The sequence below is a fragment of the Oreochromis niloticus genome, linkage group LG10, assembly GCF_001858045.2.
Source record: "Oreochromis niloticus isolate F11D_XX linkage group LG10, O_niloticus_UMD_NMBU, whole genome shotgun sequence".
Taxonomy (NCBI): domain Eukaryota; kingdom Metazoa; phylum Chordata; class Actinopteri; order Cichliformes; family Cichlidae; genus Oreochromis; species Oreochromis niloticus.
Genome location: NC_031975.2, coordinates 22819415 through 22842483, shown reverse-complemented (window position 1 = coordinate 22842483; position 23069 = coordinate 22819415). Strand labels below are relative to the sequence as shown.

At 41.6% G+C, this 23069-nt stretch overlaps 2 protein-coding genes across 18 annotated transcripts in view; one reads left to right on the top strand and one right to left on the bottom strand.

Moving 5' to 3' along the window:
• The first annotated feature begins 1806 nt into the window (after window positions 1–1806).
• skp1 (S-phase kinase-associated protein 1) lies at window positions 1807–9447 on the top strand. Its single transcript, XM_003451437.5, has 6 exons — window positions 1807–1962; window positions 2605–2704; window positions 2851–2924; window positions 4316–4459; window positions 8611–8751; window positions 8910–9447. Exons 2-6 carry the CDS (start codon window positions 2608–2610, stop codon window positions 8943–8945), a joined length of 492 nt encoding a protein of 163 aa, XP_003451485.1. The 5' UTR covers window positions 1807–1962; window positions 2605–2607; the 3' UTR covers window positions 8946–9447.
• The window catches only part of tcf7 (transcription factor 7), a 74400-nt gene continuing 60443 nt past the window's right edge, over window positions 9113–23069 (bottom strand). For 2 of the 17 annotated variants that reach the window (XM_005456131.4, XM_005456133.4), the window contains exons 6-12: window positions 22711–22830; window positions 22429–22591; window positions 21042–21149; window positions 20278–20325; window positions 17944–17992; window positions 15618–15690; window positions 9113–11644 (exon numbers count right to left, since the gene is read on the bottom strand). In XM_005456131.4, the coding sequence (XP_005456188.1) occupies window positions 11257–11644; window positions 15618–15690; window positions 17944–17992; window positions 20278–20325; window positions 21042–21149; window positions 22429–22591; window positions 22711–22830 (949 nt within the window). In that variant the 3' untranslated portion in view covers window positions 9113–11256. Of the gene's footprint in view, window positions 11669–15330; window positions 15445–15617; window positions 15691–17943; window positions 17993–20277; window positions 20326–21041; window positions 21150–22428; window positions 22592–22710; window positions 22831–23069 lie in introns of all 17 variants that reach the window. The other 15 variants (XM_019363738.2, XM_019363733.2, XR_003221817.1 and 12 more) reach the window with 14 other exon arrangements.

The following is a 23069-nucleotide window of genomic DNA, read 5'->3' as shown; positions in this document are numbered from 1 at the left end:
ACATAATGTATTGTTTGGAGTTTAGTCTGTTACTGTTACTATTTTTACCATTTCTTCTTGGAGCAACTGTAACCCACATCATTTCCTTAGGGATTATAAAGTATTCTGATTCTGATTGTTTCAGGATGACCTGCCATTATCCAATGACACATCTGCTTACCTGTATCTTTTGCTCGTTTCTCCTCCTCTTCTTTTCTCTTTTTTCTAAACTGAGCATGGCTTTGAACTTTTCTTGTCCATCTTCCATTGGTTTTAATCTTGCACTCCAGTATAAACACCCATCCCCGAACCCGAGGATCACCACAAGATAACCTAACAAACCTACACCTTAGTTCACAGAGTCACTTTGTCTAGGGTTTATTTCTGGGATTTCGCACAACCCAGGATTCAAATCATGAATACATAATGGGCTTGGATTTACAACATGATGAATGACATGTGTGCTATTTGGAAGCAGCCGGCCCCCTCCCCTTTCGACAGGTTGTGTGTGAGACTTCAAATCTTAAAACTGTAAATTATAAATTGTTATTGATCCCTTTACCCCGAGTCCTAAAGTGTATATTTATTTTCTTGCTCTTCTTATATTTATTGTTTGTTTACTTGCACTGCTGTAACTGGAGCCTCGTCGTCTCGTCTCTCTATATACTGGACTGTATGTAGCGGAGATGACAATAAAGTTTACTTTGACTTCAGCAGCAAGCAGGCGCACAGAGGGCTCTCGCGCTCACTTTTCGCGTATAGAATTTCGAAAAAACATCGGTGCAAATTATGTCTGGTGTTTTCGTGTTTGTTGGTTTGTTCTTATTTTGTTTTATTTTGCAAGTTGGTTATTAGATGCTGCTCCAGCCAGCCAGAGACTCCCCCGCCGCCCCGCCCTCTCCTCCCTGTGCCGCAAGCAGCAGGCGCACCTCGCAAACGGAGGGCGCCCTTACTCCCCGCAAATGGGCGAGGGAAAACTGATCGGTGCCTATGACATTCACAAAATGCGCTGGCATGACGTCGGTGGCAGCATGAGTACAGCAATTTTGTATTTATTTTTTTTGCCGATGCCCGTGATGCCGCCCCCCACCACGATGCCGCCCCGGGCAACCGCCCGTGTCGCCCGTATCAAAAACCGCTACTGTCAGCCAGGATAACCTGGAACAGAAGCTACTGCTGGCTTTCTACTGCTCCTCAGTGGAGAGCGTGCTCTCCTACTGCCTGGGTAGGCAGAGGCCACAACTGAGAACATGAAGGCTGCCCAGAGGGTAATTAACACCACCCAAAATATAATTGGCTGCCCTCTGCCACCCCTGGGGACCATCACTAGCTCCTCCTGTCTAAGGAAAACCAAGACAGGTGACCCCTTGCACCCCGCTCACCACCTGTTTGACCTGCTGCTCTCTGGTCGTTGCCTCAGATCAATGGAGGCCACACCTCCAGACTCCCAAACAGCTTCTTCCCCTGGGTCATTCGGACTGTCAACAAACACTATCTCTCTAATGTGTGAGTTTTGTATATTGTTTTGTATACATTCCCTCTTGGCTGTATATATTTCTCCTGTTTGCTTTTTATTCTTGCTGTCCGCCACAGTTGGTGTGGAGCACCCACGATTTCGTTGTACACGTACAATGACACGTGTGGTGGCTATCCTGTTCTATGCTAATATACGGGAAAAAAGTGTGCAAACCTAACATGCCTATCACATTATACATATATCTTGGAATAATTTAAGAGACTTCGGATATTTCAGAATACCAAAGGCAGAATGACCCTGAGATTATCAGTCAAAGAAGGGTGGATAATTTGAGCCCATACTTAACCCCTCCCCTACGAGAAAAAGACGCCGGAAGGTAGGCTCAGGCTTCTTCTTAGGTTGGTCCAGAGACTACCACCGGTTGTCTGTGTCTGCGTGTTTGTCGGGTGCTGCTGCTGCTGACTACAGAGGAAATTGACCTCTGGATTATCGTTAAAACAGTCACGGTACGTAGCTTAGTTAGCCCAGGTTGAGTTTTGCAGCTTGGAATGAACTGCTCTTTGTTTAATTTTGCTTGTGTCTTTATTTGAATAGCCTCGCTGTGGCGGCTAAGAGGCCTCAACTAATGTCGACACTAGGTGTTAGCTTAGCTAGAACATTGTGCATGGTAACGCTAGCTTCCTGGTTAGCCTAAATATTAACCGATAACATTAAAATATTATGGTTGAACAAAAAACAGAGAAGCCAGCTTTTATGTGTTTTAAGTAATAACACGCATCACCTTCAGTTGTATATAAACTGTATTCAAATAAAAGGTTGCTGCTCGACTAGCATTGCCGCTGTTTAGCCCGTGTCGTCGGTAGCTAATCGTTGGTTAGCTTGAGGTAAGCTTTAACGTTTGTTTTGAGTTAATTTTTCTAATACTAAGGTCCGCACAGGTAATTTTATTTATTTATGTAGTGGGATATTATTCCCGTATTCGGCTAATAATCATATAAACTGTCTTTCTTGCGATAGCTGACAAATTAACTCCCAGACGTAGAATAGCAGTTGCTAATGCGTGTTTACTACTAAGGGTCGTAAGTTTGTTTTCAGAAGTGTTGTCTCCTTGCAGAGGCGTTTAATATCTTAATGTGTTGCCTTTATAGATAATGCCCACAATAAAACTACAGAGTTCTGATGGGGAAATCTTCGAGGTGGACGTTGAGATAGCCAAACAGTCTGTCACCATTAAGACCATGCTTGAAGGTAAGTGTTGAATCGCGTTAAACGTTTAGGTTTTCAATTCACAACTGACCTAAATGGGAAACCCCACAGTTCACAAATATATTGTTTATACTTCACTTAATTAAACCATAATTTGGACAAATGTGTAATGTTTGAATCTTTGACAGACTTGGGAATGGATGATGAAGGAGATGATGATCCAGTTCCCCTTCCTAACGTGAATGCTGCCATCCTCAAGAAGGTACAAAATGCACATATTGCAGTGTCCAGTGGGTTTTTTGTTCACACACAGACTGTGTGGGTGGTGTTTGTTGGATGTGGGAGGGGTTGATTCCTTGTTTCCTGAGATGCTATTAACTAATTGCGTTCATCTCGCCTGGTCTGGAGAAGGGTTATGGTTTAGATCCATGGTTCCCAAATGGTGTATGTTGTGAGGCAAATGCCCTGGAGTTTTCTTACAACCTTTGTTTATTATAATATGAACAAGTGAGGAATGAGCTGCTTATTTACTTTATCAGCAGACCTACTTGGTACACACTCATTTCCCATACATAGGCAAATTATATTTACAAAAGTGTAAGGTGGAACCCAGCCTGTTGTGTGGCCTGACACAAAGCCTGACAAGAAGGAAGATGACAATTTGAGATGGGGAGTGAATGACTTTCTTTGGTAAAGTAAGTAAACACTGGTCCACAGATTTAAAATGAATAAATGTCCGAAGACAGCAGTATTAAAGCTAACTCTCGTGGCTTCAGGTGGTCCGGGTTGGCAGAAATTGTTTGGCCATATAATCATTTGCTAATCGAAAAAAGAATTTGGAAGAAGAGGCCATAGAATCTGTGTGCCTTGAATTTTTTGGCTTTGCTCGTGGTTGTAGTTGGGAGGCAAATATAAATCAAAGCCTGTGATGGTGTCCTCGACGATGATGTAGACTTCTGTATATGGTGAGAGGGTCTAAGCAGAGATCGTAAGAAGTGGCAAAGAGTGGTACTTTGTGTCCTATGGGTAAGCTCGCCTAAGAATTTGAATTGGGTTTGGTTGTCTTCCCCTTATAGTTTTAACATTTTAGCACTGCCAGGCTAAAGCTGAAATAATAAGCTGAAATGATCTTCTATGCCAGTCAATCAAAATGCATCTTAGAAGCACATTGTAATAATCTAGGAAACTTGTGTTATAGCTGGACAGTGTAACAGTGTTATAGCTGGAAAGAGCTGCTGATGTATTTTCTGAGGGTAATGTGCTCAGATGTGGTTCAGAGTTTCAACAAAATCTGAACATCAAAGTTTTGAAGGTGGACCTGGAAAAATGGACAAAATGCGATTGTTTCTCATCCTGTTTTAGCTTTTATTTTCATGCCAGCAAATCATCTAATCACATTTTTGGCAACAGACAAGTCCTGATTTTTTTTTTTTTTTTTCTTTCTCCTTACTACTCATTTCTACACTTCCTTACAAGGAGGTAACGACCTGGAATCTGTGTGACTTGATCCTAATTTGTGGCAAATAATTGCCATTTAATTTTGGTATTCAAACCTTTTATGGGCAGTTTTAACACAGCTGATGGGTGCTGTGCATAACGGGTTACCTTGGTTAAAACCATGTGTTTATTTGTTATTTTCTTTTTCTTTTTCAGGTCATTCAGTGGTGCACTCATCACAAAGATGACCCTCCTCCTCCTGAGGACGATGAGAACAAGGAGAAAAGGACAGATGACATCCCTGTATGGGATCAGGAGTTCCTCAAAGTGGACCAAGGCACCTTGTTTGAACTCATTCTGGTAAACATACTTGCATTATTTTGCATTTTCTTTGGATTGAATTACAACTAACAGGTGTAAGCAAAACCCTGCCCTATACCTAACCTTAACAGCAACACCTGCACATGGTTGATTATCATATCATTACATATGGATCTTACTGAGTTATCTATATTTGTATTGAAGCAGTTTTAATAGAAAAAGGACTTTTTTAAAACAAAAGAAAACAAAAATAGTGGTTAACAGATGCTCGGTTAAACTGCAGGCCTGTCAGTGGTGTCCCTGCAGTTAGCTACAGTGAAGTATCCCTTCCTTTCTTTGCAGTGACTGTCACATAATCCCACTGATGTGTCTGTCACTTAATCCTCCTCCTCCGAGCTCTGAGCTGCTGCACTTCACCCAACTTTTTTCTTTTTTACTTTTTATTTTATTTATGTCCTCCACAATTGCTACCCACTGCTTCTTTCCTGGTGCCTGTCTTAAGCCAGTTTTTGGTGATGGCCTTCTTTGCTGCAGAAAGGAGAATTTTAGCCAAGTAATGGTCCTTTACATGTACAGCACCTTCAAAGTATCCAAGATACAAAACAAGGCAAATTCTAGGAATTATATAATCTAATATATAACAGAGCTGAGTGAATTTTGACCCAGAAACTCTGAAATTTTTCTACATTTCTAGAAAATTTGTGTATGATCTGGTTCATTCCATCCGCACAGCCTCCAACACTGTTGTTGTGTATTGGTTTGTTTATTTTTAATCTTAGGTGTAATAAGATAGCAAATTTGATTTTTTCCAAATGAATTCTCTCCACTTTAATGATTGAGTTGTTTTTATGTTCTTTCCATGTTTCATACCACACTTTCTCAGTGATTTTTTTTTAAACCAAAGTCCAGTTTTCCTGGTCTAAATTTTTCATCGAAAGCAACCCATTTTGGCAATCCAAGCTCTTTACCAATTCCTAACTCCTCTACTGTGCCATACCATATATTTAAGTAAAGGATCTTATCGGGTTCCTATCTTGGTCTTTAGTTATGTATTCAGGGGTCTTTTTTTTTTTTATACCTATGTTTGTTTGAATTGGGACATTGAGTGTGGAGAGCTCCACATCCTTCCAGCGAGCCCCGTAATCATCACTACACCAATATGTTATCTGGCGTATCTGTGCAGCACGAAAATATTCTTTTAAATTAGGAAGCGACATTCCTCCTTTCTCTTTAGAAACCTGTGGAGTAGTGTACCGTACTCTTGGCCGTTTGCCTTCCCAGACAAATCTAGATATATACTTATCCCATTCTGAGAATTGGGTTTGCGGTATGTTTATCAGAAGAGAGAGGAATGAGTATAACAATCGTGGCAAGATATTCATCTTTATCACATTTATCCTGTCACTTAATCCTAGCGGATATGTATTCCATCTTTCCATATCCTGCCTTATGCTGCTATTTATGTCCATAGTTACTTTGATATAGTTTGGCATAGTTTTTGGTTACATTTATACCTAAATATTTAAGAGTTTTTGCCTCCCACTTTATTTCCAATTCCTTAAGATTTTGGGTTGATGCACAATTAAACATTAGAACTTGACACCAACACACCATCTGCAAACAGACTAATTACATGCTCTTGTTTATTGATTTCTATTCCTGTTATTAGTCTAATCATTTGCGCTAATGGCTCAATATACAAGGCAAATAAAGTTGGACTTGGACAGCAACCGTGTCTAGTTCCTCTCTCTAGTTGGAATCTCTTTGTCAACTTTGCCATGGTTAGGTACAAGAAGTCCCAGCTGACTCAATCAAAGGCTTTTTCTTCATCTAAACTTGTCAATGCAGCCGGTATCTTGTCTTTATGTATTTGGTGTATAATGTGTAGGGTCCTTCTAATATTATCTTGTGCCTGTCCAACCTGCTTGGTCCTCATCTATCAGCCTATTTGATAAGATTGCAGTGTAGATTTTATAATCAACATTTAACACGGATATAGGCCTGCAATTTTGGCAGTATTCTTTTTGTTTTTGTGGTTTTGGTAGTACCGTGATAATTGCCTCCCTCGAAGAGGGGGGAATCACGTTTAGTGTGAATCCAATTAAGTCAGGTGGAGTAAGGGTATCAGTTCTTTTCCAAATTTCTTATACCATAAAAAGGAAACTCATCACTGGACTTCACCCAACTTTTAATGTCATCTTCTATTTAATAGGCGCAATGACAAAAGGGTACAATATCAGAAGCTATAATGACAACACTATGCTGTGGACTTTGGTCGTGTGATTTTAATCGCTGTTTCGTAACTGTTCAGGTGCTTTCCCAAAAACAGCCCAAAAAAGAACACAAGCTTTTCTCTGAAACTACTTTTTAATGGTTTGTGGGTTTGTGCTTCACAACAGTGCTCTCAGTGCTGCATCAGAACTATGATGCGGTCTTACGGTCACCGCTGTCAAAAGCTCAACAAACCTACCAACAACTTCTGACATGTGGTGGCGGCGGACAGTAAAAACAAGACCTTTAGCTGGCAGCAGGCAGAGAAACTAAAGTAGAAGGAAAGTTGATGTTGTGCGTTACAATTAAGGGAATTATTCAACATTTGTTTGTATTGACCACAGGAGGCAAAAGCTTTTGTCATGCACTCTGTGTGTGGTTTTTGTTTGTTTGTTTGTTTGTTTTTCTTCCGCTAAACAAAAGTCTTAATTTTTTTTGCTTGGGGTTTTAAATGTTCAGGTTGTGCTTTACACTGAGAAGTCCAAATACTTGTGTGAATTAATGCATTTATAGTGTTGTAGCTTGAGTTGTATAATTGTCTCATGCTGAGAATTTTAGGCCAGTTGAATCCTCTATAAAATCAGGAAAAACATCTTAGTGCCTGCTGTTACATCGCCAGCCTTGGTGGGTCAAAGACTGGTAATATTAGATGTAAAGATAACACTGTGGGCTAAATGTTGCCTTAATATGCTCAGATATCTTTGCCACTCCAAGTAGTCTGTGTGCGAGAGAGGGAGAGCAGCATGCATTCATATAGTTGAGCTGTGGAAATGGCATTTATTTTTCTTTATATATTCAAACTTCACAGTTGGCAAAATCTACTGGAATCTACAAGGACCTGTCACAGGTCTGTGAAATATCCTACTGGCTGTAGCAGAATTGGTTTAAATGGAAGTGGTCTGGCTCTGTGGAGTGCTGATCCAGAGTCAGCAGCTGGAGTTGATGGTGTACATACAGTGGCTTTTTTTTTTTTTTTTTTTTTTTTTTTTAAATTGTAATCACTTTTATGCACCTTTGTATAGAAAGTGTTTATTTTCATTTGTAGTCCTTTTTAATATGCTTCATCTTGCTTAGAAAAATTATTTCTTATACTTTATTTAGTTCGCTCAGTGGCCAGTTCAAACGAGACACAAATGTTGCTTAGCAACAGCTGGAGGTCTGGTGGTTTGGGCAACTGTGTTTAGAAGAGGGAGGGATTTGGAAAGACTGATTTATTCATTTAAAAAAAAAAAAAAAAAAAAGCCTTTCCCCTCCACCTTTCTCAGTGTGTGAAACGACATGGGGTGATGTTGGGCTTCATGTAAAATGTAACCTTAGCAATGCCTGGAAGAGATGGATAAATGGGTGGGTGTGTCTGTAGCTCTGTGGAAATGAAAACGATGGTCCTGCGTCAGTAACCTGAGTTGACCCCACCCCCTGTGACTTGAATATGTTTACTAGCACAAAGGCTGAGGATGCTAGAGAGGAAGGGGTTCAGAAGATCACAGCAGCTGCTCCTGTGCCTTATGAAAATCAATACAGAAGTCTTATTAAGCGATCACTGCTCAGCATATGTAAGGCTAAATGGTATCTACAGGATAATTTACTTAAGGATCATGGGAAAGAAGTGGTGTGTGTGTGTGTGTGTGTGTGTGTGTGTGTGTGTGTGTGTGTGTGTGTGGTTTGTTTGTTTTTTAAATAAATTGTATATAAATGCTTTTCAGGGATAACTATCATCCCTCATCAGACTCATTGATCGGTAATTCAAACTACGCTTTTTACTTTATTCAGGTGTAAATAACAAATCCAAAACACAATATGCTTTGTTGGGTTCTGAGATCTTCTAAGTGTTGCTGAGGTATCAGTTGTCCTTGTGTGCTCTTTCACCGCCTCCGTCCCTCCTGCAACTCCTCATTCATATCTCCGTGTTTTCTGTTTAGGCCGCCAACTATTTGGACATCAAAGGCCTGTTAGATGTCACCTGCAAGACGGTGGCCAACATGATCAAAGGCAAAACCCCGGAGGAGATCAGGAAGACTTTCAACATCAAAAATGATTTCACAGAGGAGGAGGAAGCCCAGGTACTTATTCCAACCCATCAGCTGTCTGTCAGAAAACAAAAAAAGGCTTTCATAAGCAATGAGAAATCACTTGGATGTTGCGGATGGGATTAAAATGGTGATCACAAAGTTGCCTTCCACACCTTTGTGGATGATTAATTTGTCCCTCTCTTCCGCAGGTACGCAAAGAGAACCAGTGGTGTGAAGAAAAATAAGAGGAAGATCTTGCCAACACTACCACACTGAAAATGATTCTCTCTGCTAACTGGTTGCACTGGCGTTGTTCATACTTGTTAATATTTACATTTAGTATATTTAGAGCCACATCCCCCGCCCCCCCCTCATCATCACTTTTCCTTAATTTCTGATAATAGCATGACTATTTTAACTTGCCTGTGTGGTGTCATTAATTTAAAGCCAAGCTCTTCTGTTCGCGCACACTCACGTTGTGTATTGACATAAAATAAATAGTCCTGGTTTCACGGCTTTGTATCCTTTTAAAGATTCGAAGACTCCTCAGATTTCCCCTGTTATTAATTGCTCTGACTTTTTTTTAAAAAAAAACTTGACATTTTGTTTTCTTTTAGGTTAAGTGAATGAATAAAATGCTTTTTTTGACAATGGATATGTGAGGGTGAATTTGTTTTCTTCTTTTTGCTCTGTAAATGTGTCCATTTTGTGAAACCATGTCAAGGAGCCGTTTATAGGAAAAGTGAAGTTTGAGGTAGAAAGATGACTTTGTTTTTAAATGCATAATGTCCCCCTGGACTCGAAGTACTTGTGTTATCACACAGCGTTGGGTAACACGTGCCCTGTTGTAGTGAGTTAAACTTTTCCCAGTTAAGCTCTGATGCTGGTTTTTGGGATGCTCAAACATACTGAAGGAGTAAATAAAACATTAAATGGATGTTGTCTGTCACTTGTTGTTTTTAGTTTTGGTTGGTGGGGGTCTAAATCTCAAGGAATCATGGACCAAATAATCAAAACACTTTATTACAACAGTCAAAAACACAGTAACACATCAAAGGCATTTAAAAAAAGAAAAAGGAAAAAAAAAGCTTGAGATCTGTGAGGTGCTGCCACTATTGCAAACTACTTCTAGCACAATAGCTCTCTCTGGTGGAGGGAAACTATATTGCTGCACAAAAAACTCAGCTTATAGTTTGTCCACAGAGTTGGAAGCTGGAAGCAGAAAGGAAAATTAAAGCCTTTAAAAAAAAAATTATAATAATCAATGTCTGTTACGTTAGCCGTAAAAATGCAGAGTAAGACCATGACACTTGACCAAAAAAAAAAAAAAAAACTGCACAGGACAAACAAATATTCCTTTAAGAAATGGTAGAAACTAACTTCTTCTTTTTTTTTTTTTTTTTTTTAAAGAATAGATTTTTTTTTTAAAACTTTTTTAATTTTTTTTTACATAAAACCATATAAAAGTTTAATTATAAAACTTTACAACACAATGCAATATAATAGTACCCATTTGGTCTCAGTTTAATCTGCTGCACTGGAAAATGTTCAAAGGAAAACAAGACTTAAAAAAAAAAAAGACAACACTCTTCTGAGGGATTCCCACCTGTAGAAAGCCTGACCTTAAAAATCATGAGATTCATACAAAAAATACCACTAATTATGCAAAAACACAAACAATGTAACAGTTGGTGAAGCCATAGATTGACAGCCTGAAAGTGCCTAAAAGTAATGTGAACTTCAGAATTTTCTTTTTAAAACTGCTGGAAACATATATATATATATATATATGTATTTATAATATTTTTTTGTCAAAGAAGCTGCACAAGTATTCATAAAAATGTTTGAAAAAAAAGGGGGAAACTTAGAGTCAGACTGTGAAATGGCAGCTAATGAAAGTGAATCCATGCCTCTTGGAATCTGAGGTTCTGCTGGTCAGGTTGGGTGGTAGTTGGTCCTTGCTCCCCTCTCGTGGTTCTTATAAATGGGTGATAACATTTCCAGGAGATAGATGTGATGGTGAAGCTTTAAGTGTAAAAGTATGTCAGATTGTCATCGCTATGGAGTTACTTATCCATAAGGTATGATAATCACTTCAGTTGAGTTTAACTGCAGCAGGTGGAGCCAAAGAACCGCAATAATTTTTTTATTGTTTTGTTTTTGCATGCACATTAGCATTGCTCGCTACTATGTGTTCTAAAGCTGGTGGATTTATGGTCACCAGTTCAGCGGCTGGATCCTTCAGATTGGCTTGTGTCCTCAGCTTAATGTAATGTCACGTGACAGATCTCTTTGAGAAGGACTTGGTGACCGTTGTAAAAATGCAGATATTGAAGAATCCAGCCTCTGAACTAAGAGACAGCTACTGTCCTACTGAGGATAGGGTAGGGTAGGGGAGGGGTCGATGCCTTCAACTTGCTCCTTTTTCTGTAACATCAAATGAACCTCGGGGGAGGGGGTGTACATAAGACTGATGTCAGCTGATGAGGATGATCGTAACGGCTCTGGAGGAAGCTGAGGAGTGCAGGGGTTGTTGATGCGAGCAGACCACGGCCATCACTGGGTCTCCGTTAGCACTTTGAGAGAGAGTCCTGCGGCCTTGGCGGCCGACAGCACCAACGAGCTGTGCGTCTGCTTGCTGGACAGTTCCGGGTGTGCGTGGGGGTGCTTTGCTGCGGGCGGGCGGAGGTCGCCGCGTTTGCCGGCAGACTGCTCCGGAGTTAAGCGCGTGTGTGAGAGTGCATGCGCTGGCGGAGACAAGGGGAGACGTGCCGAAGGGGAGGTGGGCGGCGGGGAGCAGCCCGGGGAGGGGGGCCGCTGGTGCTGGAAGAGACGGTGTCGGGCGGGAGAAGGGGACGGGGGAGAGTCTATAGCACTTAAATCTGAAGAAGTTGGGCTGGGGCAGCCTCCTCCTTGAAGGTAGCGAATGCACTTCTTTTTCCTCCTAGGAACAGTCAGAGAGAGTTATCTGTGAATAAAGTGTGGATGGTAAATGTCAGCAGGCTTTAGTGAAGATGCAACATTCACACTGAGGTCAATGAGCAGGGACACAAATGGACACAGTGAACAACAGCAGTATGTGGATGTCTCTACATGAAGGAGGTCAGTTACAGAGCAATGCAAATGCCACCGTTTGCACATTGTGAGTCTCTGTGCATTTATGGCAAAAGGGTGGTTTTCTGTTAGACACGCAATGTGCATCACAACAGTGTCAGATGCAGATTGGCTTACTACAGAGTCAGTCTGTGTTGCTCCAGGACGACAATAGCAGCTGACCAGTCGTGCTGTTATTTAATTCAGTTTTGCTTATATAGAGCCAAATCACAACAACAGTCACCTCAAGGTGCTTTATATTACCAGGCAGAGATCCTACAATCAAATGAGAGCCTTTGAGCAAGCAGTTGGCAACAGTGGGAAGGAAAAACTCCCTTTTAACAGGAAGAAACCTCTGGCAGAACCAGGCTCAGGGAGGTGCAGCCAACTGGTTAGGGGTGATGAGACGGAGACAGGATAAAAAACACACTGTGGAAGAGAGGCGGAGTTTAATGATAACTAATGATTAAATGCAGTGACGTGTAAGGATATAGTGAGAGCTTCAGTGACAGGGATTTGAGAATGAGGGGAAAGTTTGCTTTCCTGCTAGCTCGTCATCTTATCCTTAAAACTGGAAAGGTCTTGTGTTCCCTTCCCATATGAGATGGCTGAGGGATGTCGTGAACCATTGAAGTTAAGAAAGCTTAAATATGCTAGTTGTGTAAGACAAGGGCCCTGTTTACATGGGAATGTCCATAACAAATGTCTTTGTATCCAGGTTTGTGATAACCAATTTTTCTTTGTTTATGCTCGTTTGTGTGCGCTGCTGTTTTAGTTGTTTGTCGTTCTTCTTTTATGCACCCCTATTCTGAAATTGTGTCATTTATATTTAAATGTTGACTGCATCACATTAGAACTGAATCGCAGAGCAGGCTGTAAGGGAGCCTTCATCCTTTCAAAAGGGAGTTTTTCCTTCCCACTGCCACCAAATGCTTGCTCATGGGGAGTCTGATTGTTAGGGGTTTTTCTCTGTAGTATTGTAGGGCCTTGAGGCGACTGTTATGTGATTTGGTGCTATATTAAAAAAAACAAAATTCAAACAGTACTGTATAAAATCTGATAAAGAGAAGTTTCAAAAAAGAAAACACAAAAGTCAGACATTATTTTTTATTGTTTTTGTAATTTTTCTTCTGTTTTCAGTTGAAGTTTTTAATTTAGCTTTAACATAGTGTAGTTTAAAATAGCCCCTTTCATCCGACAGGCTCGAAAAGCCCTATTGGTCAGTTGAAATGATAGTCCTGTAGCAACACTAATATGATGTCATAGGAATGACAGCAGTACAGTTCTAATCCCAAGTTTGAAAAACTGAGATATATTTAAAAAAATAAAGAAAAAATAGATAAAGATAAACATCTGAAACAATGTTGTGCAGGAAATATCTTTAACTTTGGTCCTTGGCAATAGAATAGTTGCAGCTGACCAGGGATGCATATAAATACTGATAGAAGGGAATCTACATATTCATATCCCTTCTGAGCATCTTAGATTTAACCCCTGAAAAATAGTGATCCCTATTAAAATGAAAATAAACCAAAACAAGAAAAGCCGAATAAATCAAATTTAAATGAAAAAATTCAAAATATAATAACTCTCATCTGAATTGTGGACAGCTGACCTTTTGTGAAATAAAGCAACTTGTTGAAGTCTTTAAAAAGATTTCATTTATGAACTCTTCTCGCACCTTTATGCTAAGCTAAACTCGTGAACGTCTGCTTCTATAGTTGATGCAAAGGCTATAAACCTTGTTGATCCTTTCATCCTCACAAAATCCTGATAACTGAGACCAGGGAATACCACTCGACTTTGAAATTAATTTAAAAAAAAAAATCACCCCCATGATTATATTAGTGCTATTAGCATGAATGAATGAACTCCTTTGATTAAGGATTTAACACACAGAGCCTGCGAGTCGACACTTTCACTTAACCTAAGCACCACAAAAGTAGTATTAGAATTGCGTAGCGATTAGTTCGGAGTTTCAGTTTTCTACTTCTTTTGTTCTGAACCGAACGTATTACATGTGTCTAATAGGCAATCAGCAGTAACCCTGCTGTGCTTTGTGAGGTGTTATACTTAAAAGCAGACTTGTGTACCGCTGAGTGCAGCATCAAAGCAGTTAACAGGATCCCATGATCATTACCAGAATATGATATGAGTCACCAGGTTTAACCGCAAGGAAAGGCGCTAGGCCATATTTAGAGAGGGAGAGAGGGAGGAAGAGTGCAATAGAAAGTGATTTCTAAATGTCAGAGTTCACCATCAAAAGGCGCCCGTTACCACATCGCATGAATGGAGAAAGTTGAAAGCAGATGGGCATGAGAATGCCGTCAAAATGCAAAGCTGCAGGGAGCGCGCTAGTGTGTGTGTGTTTGTGTGGAGCTGTGGTGATAAGGATTTGCTCTAACCACATTCAGCCCCCTTTGTTCTCTCAAAGCGAAACAAACTCACACACACACACATTCAGATTTCCATGACGTGATGGTGGGGAAGACGACAGGGTTTCTACAGTGCTGTGGTGGTAGAAACTTTTTCTGCAGAACCACACAGATCCCTGACTCCTGCACCAAAGCCGTTGGGCTGCCGTGCACCGTGAATCCTGGCGCGTCTCAGACCCGGCCGTGCGAGCTGCTGACGGGCCCGCTTCTGATCATTTATCTTGTGCCGCTGCCATTTGTCAGCTCTTGCTGGGGAGAAACGCATCCGAGGGCGCTGCAGTTTTGCGAATGGATTTAAAAATAAATAAATAAAGAAGACAAATGAGCTGCTCTGGCAGATAAATAAAACAACCGGTGAAGCCGGCGTACCTGATCTCTAAATAATCCCTGCGCACCCAGTTTCCTTTTACTTTTATAAAACACCAACTGCCTCGGACTAATCCAGTGCTGACAGAGGGAAAAGAGGGAAATTCCCAGCTTGAGTTTAGAAACGTGGCTCCCGACATGTTTTAATGATTCCAATATGGCGACCTTGGAAACAACATCTGTTTGAGCTTCTTCACTCAAAGAAATATTATGTGGAAGTTTGACCTTTGACAAACGGGGATGATATTACAATTACATAAGGAAGGAATACTGCTCAACCATCTGTCTGTTTGTTATTACTGATTTTAATTCTCCCTTGACCTGCGTGAATAATGCTGTTTTTTTGTTGGGGTTTTTTTTGAAAGAGAGCATTTTAATGAGTGGTATTCCCCTTTAACCTCTAGCCATTCACTACAGAGGGCCTGCTTATGCAAGGCATTATGCCAGTGGTGCTGAAGAACCCAAACTAACCTCGATGGTCGGGGTGAGACATCACATATATATATTTACAGACTTAAATATAGGGGTGGAGTGACCGGGGTGTGAAAACATGTCTCTAAAAACATTTTAACTCATGTGACACCTCTAAATCTGCATGTCTGACCTTTTACCTGCAAGTAAACACACGACTGAAGCCTAACTAAAGTTAGCATGTTTCGCTGTTTGCTATATATTAACTGCATATGTATGGGTTCTATTTGCAGAGCAGCAGGTTAGTGAGAGATGACATGCAGACCTCAAACACGAGGAGGTAGAGCTCGTCTTGGCAGGTATAATCACAATAGGGGAGGGGGCTTGTCTTCATTCAGCAGTTTACTTGTTGGACAAATGAAAAGGCTGAAAAAAAGGCCTGGAAAACAGAAAAAAAACAAGCTTGATGGGATTAATGAGATTGATGCCACCTCCAAGACTGCTCTGCCTCCTACGGCATCAGAGAGACACGATGCACTTGAGCGGTATGAGAAGAAAGATGGGGGAGTCATGAGCGTAGCGGAGCGAGTGGGGTGGATGGTTGGTACACACCTGCAAGGACCGCACCAGTCCGTTTGTTGGTTGAGGCCGAAGCGAGCCCGGCATTTCTTAGGAGAGCCCGGGTCTGAGCACAATGCGTGGCATGCACAGGAAAAGGGGAGGAGGAAAAGCAGAGGAAGAGGGGAGGAAACAGGTTAGACGACAAAAGACACAGACAAGAAGAAGACGAAGAGAGAAACAAGCTCGTCAGGGCAGGACAAAAGCACCGTTTGTTCGGAAAAAGCCATCAAGTAAAACTGTTAGTAGACGGTTACGGCACAATGCGACATTAACAACCAGCAGATTAACCACCCAACACAACTTAGTTAAACATGTGGGTCAGTTAACACACAGAGGAAGAAGCAGCCGTGCTGTCACACTGTTAGTACTGGACTTTCAAGGGTTTTCAGTTTCTAAAAGGACGCCCAAATCGAAAAAATATATATTTTCCAGTTTCTGAAACATCTGCTGAAAATACCCTAATGTGCACAAGTCTTGAGCCACCCCTCATTTCTTTATATTTTCTATGTAAAATAGGAAAGACGTGCAGAGATTTACTTAAATGTGCAACCATATGTGGAAATACAGTCTATAAGACACAAACAGAGTTAAAGTCAATATTTAGTATGATCACCTTTATTCTTCAACACAGCCCTTAACTCTCTTAGTCAAGCTTTCTTGAAGCAGTCTTCAGGAACAGTTCTCCAGGCTTCCTGAGGAATAGTCAGAGCTCCTCTTTGGATGTTTTCTGGCTTCTGTCAAGATGATCCCAAACTGCTTAAATAAAGCTGAGGCCTGTGCTCTGTGGAGGCCAATCCATGACTAATAGTGCTAATAGTGTTTCATTGTACGTTTTTCTATCCTTGTATGATTTTACTGCATTTGCAGTGTGTTTGGGATTATTGCCATGCCAATCGGACAATTTCCAGCTGGTATTGCATAGTGCACAGGTGTCGAACTCCAGGCATCGAGGGCCGGTGTCCTGCAGGTTTTAGATGTGTCCTTGATCCAACACAGCTGATTAAATGGCTAAATTACCTCCTCAACATGTCTTGAAGTTCTCCAGAGGCCTGGTAATGAACTAATCATTTGATTCAGATGTGTTGACCCAGGGTGAGATATAAAACCTGCAGGACACCGGCCCTCGAGGCCTGGAGTTCGACACCCCTGGCATAGTGGATCAAAATCTGGCGACACCACTGGCTAAAATGTAGCCCCCAACCATGACAGGGTCTCCACCATGTTTTACAGATGGATTCATCACTCCATAAGACCTGTTCCCACTGATTTTTAATCCATTTCTTGCATAATCTGGTATACTTCAGCCCTTTCTCCCTTAAGAATGGCTTCTTGACAGGCATCCTTTCACTGACACCATTTGTGATGAAGCTTTAGGTAATAACTCTGTGTTTGGTGTCTTTGTTAAAACCACTTAACCCTGACCTATCAATCTTTCAATCATAAAAAAGAAACAACAACAAGAAAAATCTCTGAAAATGTTCAGGTACAAGTTATGGACTGAAAAGAAAAACACTGAAAGACCTTCAGAAAGCCTGGAGAGCTACTGCTCAAGACCACTTACAAAGAAATGAGGGATGGCTCTGGACCTACACAGTACTGTAAGTAAATATACTTTGCTGTTACTGCACGGTAAAATGAAGCATCATGCCAGTTAAGGCAGAGCACTCAGGTCGCTCTAGCACGAGCTGAGGGGAGACCGAGGCTCTTTTATCTGCCGCGCATCGAGAAGACGCCGAACATCCATGGCCTTCTTTAAAACAATCACAAAAGTGTTACAACCTCTTATCGTCTCACCTTTGATGCCATCGTGCCGATGCTGTAGTAGCTTTTATAGTATTACCACAAGCACTCAAGTGGTTTACTTGGGACGTGGATAACTACCACGTCTGCGTTCTCAAAACCGAACAGGTCAGAGCTGAGAAGCTTGTTATTGTTCATACATGGCGGAGGTGGAAAAGGGAAAATGCTAGTCATGCGATAAGAGTTTTTGATTTCCTTTCTGCCATGATGTCTGACTTTCTTTCTTTTTTTTAAACTTGGAACAGCTAAGATCAGCACAAAGTTTTGCACACTGGGATTCAAATGTTTGTAATTGAGGTTACATGGAAAGCAGAGTGGGTGGGTGGTTTGACGTTTGAGACACATCCTGCACACCGAGATGCCGTGCCGCACGCAGCGCCAACGCAAACTCAAGCTCGAATGAATTCTCTGAAATCCAGAAGTCTTGGCACTGGTCATTTTCTGTGTGTGTGGTTTTTAAAAAAACGTTTAACCATCCGTCAGACGAGAGCAAGGAAATCCATATTTAGAGGTTTACCTGTGTTGGAGTCCTGCTGCTTCTCCCTTTTTCTCCTCTTCTTCTTGCCCTGTTTGAGGAGAAAAAAACAAAACAAAAAAAAGCCAAAGAAATGAAATGAGTCTGACTCTTGACTGCACTGCTGACTACCAGCAGATCTTCCAGCTCATTTGGCTTATCTCAAGCAGGAAAAAAGTTACGTGCAAGTGTCTTAGATAACTTTTAATCACCGTGTTCGGCTTGCATTTCTATCAACTGAAATCTGCACAGTAAAGAAGCTGAAGGCCTCGTAAGTAAAGGGGGGGAAACGTGAATTCAGATTAAAGCCATTGTAAACTCCTAACTGTTTTCATATTCGTGTTTGCATTTGTTCCGTGTCCCCAGGCTGATTGTAATGTGTGACTGTTGAGGTAAACATCAGAGCTGTTCACACAGATCCGGTGATGGTGAAGTGAGGCCTCATATTTGGGTGCGATGAAGGATGTGGGTACAGAAATCTACCGCCTACGCTTCGATGTCTAACCCTCCTCGGCTCGCTGTCAGCATTGTATATGTGGTTACTCCTCTTGCAAGTGCACCATTCTGAAGCTTCTTAGTCCGTGGGCGTACGTGTGTGTGTGTGTGCATATACTAGCCTATATGTAGTATAGTAGTGTATGTATTTTGTTTTTTTTTGAGTGGGGGAATTGGAGGAGAAACCCTCCACAGGTGCGTGGGCGATATGTGGAACTTCTCTTCCTGTTTTGCTAGTAGGTCCAGTGGTTGTTTTTTTTTTAACTCAGAAGGAGAACAGAGGGCAGCGAGGACACTTGGTAGTCTGTTTTTTTTTTTTACATTTTTTTATTTTCCAAATGCAACAGACGATATTTAAAGCTCAGTCCTAAATAAACAGTTTGTGGACTGATCATCAAGTGGCCCTTTCAGGCTCTTTCTTTACAATCCTGGACTTGGTGATCGATTCAAAAGCATTTTGGAGTGTGTCGTGTCACTAACAATATATCCCAAGAATATTTTTACATCCTAATTATTTATCCATCTAGACCGCTCTGATTTGAGTTGCACACTTTTGAAGAAATTCTCTTAAAAGTAATGGAACCGCAGACTAATCCACAGTGCAGAAGGAGAACTGCATCTGCCTGTGATGAGAACTTTGTGCTCACGACAGACAGCACGACAGGATGTAAACACTAATGGTGACCCCCTTTTTTAAACTGAGCATCTGCAAGCTGTCTCTGGCTGGCGGATGTAGACAGTGAAAAGAAAATAGTTCCTATCTGAAAACGGGGTTTTGCTGTTTTTGCGCTCTGAACACCTGGAAGCAAGTGCAGTCTGGGCAACTCAAGCCAAAACAATCTAAACGGGCTCCAGTGGAAAACACATATTTGAGTTTGAGGTGAACTATCCCTTTAAATTCTCCAAACTTGAACCGTATGCCTATCAAAAAGCCACAGAGTGTGGATTATGCTTAATTACAGTGCTTAGAATCGTGACATTTAAGAGCCGTTTAAGAGGTGAAGACAATGTTCAAAGCTCCGTGCATACAGCGACGGCTCCTACACCTGCGATCAGAGAGTATTAAAGCTCTGGTTTACAACACCTTCACAACAGCATGAGGGTAATTTCTGAGTGCAGAAATAACACTCTCCGGGTCGCCTTGCAACCCTTAATTTTGACATATGCGGTCACGAGGGTATCTTCTTGTGCTACTCTGTTATCTGTGTGACATGCAGCGCGAGTTTAGATGTTTCAAACATGTTAGAAACCACAGTCCAGATAAAGTGTTACCAAGTTCCCACGCCTGCCTGCCTGCCTGCAGAGTTCAGCTCGGTAACCAATCACGTGTAGAGAAGCAAGAGAGTGCAGGCACAGCAAAAAATAAACAGGGCTTTCCTTCTTTCAGAACATCCACAACCTTCTTTACAGACGTCTTGCTGTGTTGCTACAAAAATGAAGGTGCTGTGTTTTAAAGCTGTATATTAAGGCAGTGAGGCCAGCCATGCAGCCCTGCTCTCTGTTAGTCGAGCAAACGGGCTGATTTATACCTCTGTGTGATTTAGTGTTTCAAAGGTTAACATACTTGCAGCCGTAGCTGCTGCAAAAGCGTAGGCCATATCCATAACTGACCAATCAGATCGGCTCGTGTGGCTGCCGCTGCGTGCGTGCGTGCGTGCGTGCTGTCTGGGAGGCTGACGTGGGTGAGTCACTCAGATTTTTTGTTTTGTTTTGTTTTTTTGGAAGGTGCATGCAAACTTTGCAACAGGAATACCCACAACCCCTTTCATGCAAATCCTCACATTAGTTTTTTTTCTTCCCCCCACCACAGAGGTATAAATCCACCATAAGACGTGTCCCTACCCAATCAGCTTTATTCTTTTCCCCTGCGACCCCGCTAAGGCCCGCCTCCTGCAAGAGTTCAACAGCAAACTGAGAAGTCAAAGGCACACAGCAGGCCAGAAACTAGAATGCATGCACCACATAAGTTTATTTGTTGTATTTAAGAACAGTGGCATTGAGGGTGTCAGAAACAACAGATTTCATGAGACTGATCCTGTTCTTGATTTCACTTGCACAGAAATCACACCAGAGAGCAGGTTCTGATTAAATGGTTTTCTCCTTACAGAAAACAAAGCGTGAATAGCTTCTGCTGATTCCTCGCTTTTATTTTAATGTATCTGGAAGCTCAGATTGGTATAAATCAATGACCCAAGAATCCAAGGGGAGGATGTTATTTCAGAAAATACCATTTGCATCACTAGAACTGCAGTTTTAGAGGGGTTTTTTTTAGGGGGTGGGGACATTTTTTTTCTTCCAATTTTCTTTTTTGTGTGTAATCAGCACAGTTTTCAGTGCATTTTTAGAGCTCGCCACAAGAAATCACTGTTTTCCGTAAACTGCGGTAAACCAGTAACAATGGAAAATGATGTTCACTGCAGATACTGCAACATTCCCTGCCTTGCACACCTTTATTTTTCCATTTTAAAAAGTGGGAGAGCTTTTGCATATCCCTGCTTTTGTTTTCAGTCGGCTCAGGAAATTAGTCATATCGGCTTGTTTTTCTTCTCACTCTGAATAGGCTCATGAACACAGGGGAGGGAGGAATAAGAAGAACATGTTCTTACGTAGTTGTCCCTAGCAGACCAAGTTGGGTAGAGCTGCATGTGCAGTTGTCTTTCCTTTCTGGCCAGCTCGTAGTACTTGGCCTGTTCCTCCCGGGTCAGTGCGTGCCACTGGAAACACACACAACAAAAGGAAGGTCAGTATTTTCACAGACTTGCCTTTAAACAGTTTTTGGGTTTGGGGCAATAAAGTATTTGATAATGGCTTTCGGCTTTACATTATGATGCATTTAATTGCAATAATATGAATAAAAATATAAAGTCACTGTATTTACTGAATTGAATAAAGTATCATTAGAAATTGATACATTGATGTTGCAAAGAAAACACAGGAATAAAGACTGCAGTATAACAACGGTTCAAAAAGATGCCTTTAAAAACTCAAAGCTACAAAATGAACTGATCTGATCATTAAACTCTCTTTCTATTGAGAATATACAAAAAAGTGAAAATAGTACAAAGAGAGAAAATTAAATGTTATTTTTCTGTGTGGAACATGTGCTCATTTTTCACTATAAATGAATTTTAACTGAGATTTTTATGACTGCAGGACGGTTTTTCTCTTTCTACGGCACAGATGAGCTGGATGTTGTTTTTAAATGTTTCTTCATCGCGTGTTAATTTGCATTTGCTGCCGTCGGTGGTTTCCTGAAGTGTTCCTGAGCCTTTACTGTGATAACAATCGCAGAATCATTTCTGTTTTGAATGCAGCGCAGCCCGAGGGCCCCAGGCTCAGTTTTCCAGCCCTGTGCTCAAATCCTTTGACTCTCCTAATGATGTTATGTACCGTAGACACAGTTTTACATTTAGGAGGGTAATTCTTAAACTTTGTTAACTACTGGCTATTGAAGTCTTTAATAAAATGATAAACCTCTCTCCATTTTTCCAAAAGAAAGGCAGTGCCTCTCTGGGACGCTCTCTTTATAACATAATCATGTAAGGATTTGGGGGGTACAGTGGTTTGAAATGTCGGCTCACAGGACGAAGCTTCCTGGCTTGAACCCTCTGTGTGGAGTTTGCATGCTCTCCCTGTGCCTGAGTGGGTACTCCAGGTTCAATAAACTGTAACTCCTCTTACTTTTTTGCACTACTGCATATGAATAAGTGGCGGATGTGGCTCAGGAAGGTAAACGGGTCATCTACTAATCGGAAGGTCAGTGGTACGATTCCCAGCATCCATGAGCACTGGAGTATGTGTGTGTAGTAGTAGAAAGTGCTGTGAGTGTGCAGGTAAAGTAGAGAGGTGCTAGATAAGTACCAGTCTGGTAAGTGAGGGAAACAGAGTTCACATTACCTCTCATGTTCCTCATGTGTGAAATTACTGACTGACCTGGAAACAGGATTAGTCTGCTTTTCAATGTGCGTGCCTGTGTGTGTGTGCGTCCCTCACCCTTCGTCCCAGGATCTGATTGATGGCTGCGCTCTCTTTTAATGTGCACTCGGCGATGACCTTTGCCCTCATCTCCTTCATGTAAAGCATGAAGGCGTTCAGAGGTTTCTTGATGACCGGCTTCTTGGGCTCCTTCTCCCGCTTGGGCTCCACCTGTGGCTTCCTGATGAAGACGTGGGGTGAAGGAATGAGGCTGTGAGAACTTCATAGTTTCTTACACTTTGACAAAGGGTGGAGCCATGAATAGAAATGTACCTAAAACGGAGCGAGGGGTATACTTACACGTACATGCTCCTGTCATACTGCTCGTGCTCCTGTTTGCCTGTAGGGGGCACTATGGCTGGATGGGGGATCCCTGTAGGATGCATGCCCGATGGGCCGAGCATCAGCGAGTGAGAAAACCTGGTGCAGGGTAAAAAGGAAAAAAACAAAAGCAGGGGAAAGGGGGTGGGGGGGATAAGACAGAGAAAGGGGGGTGACAAAAAAGGTGAGTTCATAGAGATGCACTGAGGATAGGAGGCGGCAGAGCGGTAAGCATCAAAGCAGGAGCGACAGTTTTATGTAAGCAGTGAGCCTGAAAGCATGGAAAGTCCACTGGGCTTCATATCAGTGTTGTTTGTGTTTCATCCTGTGTCTACAGC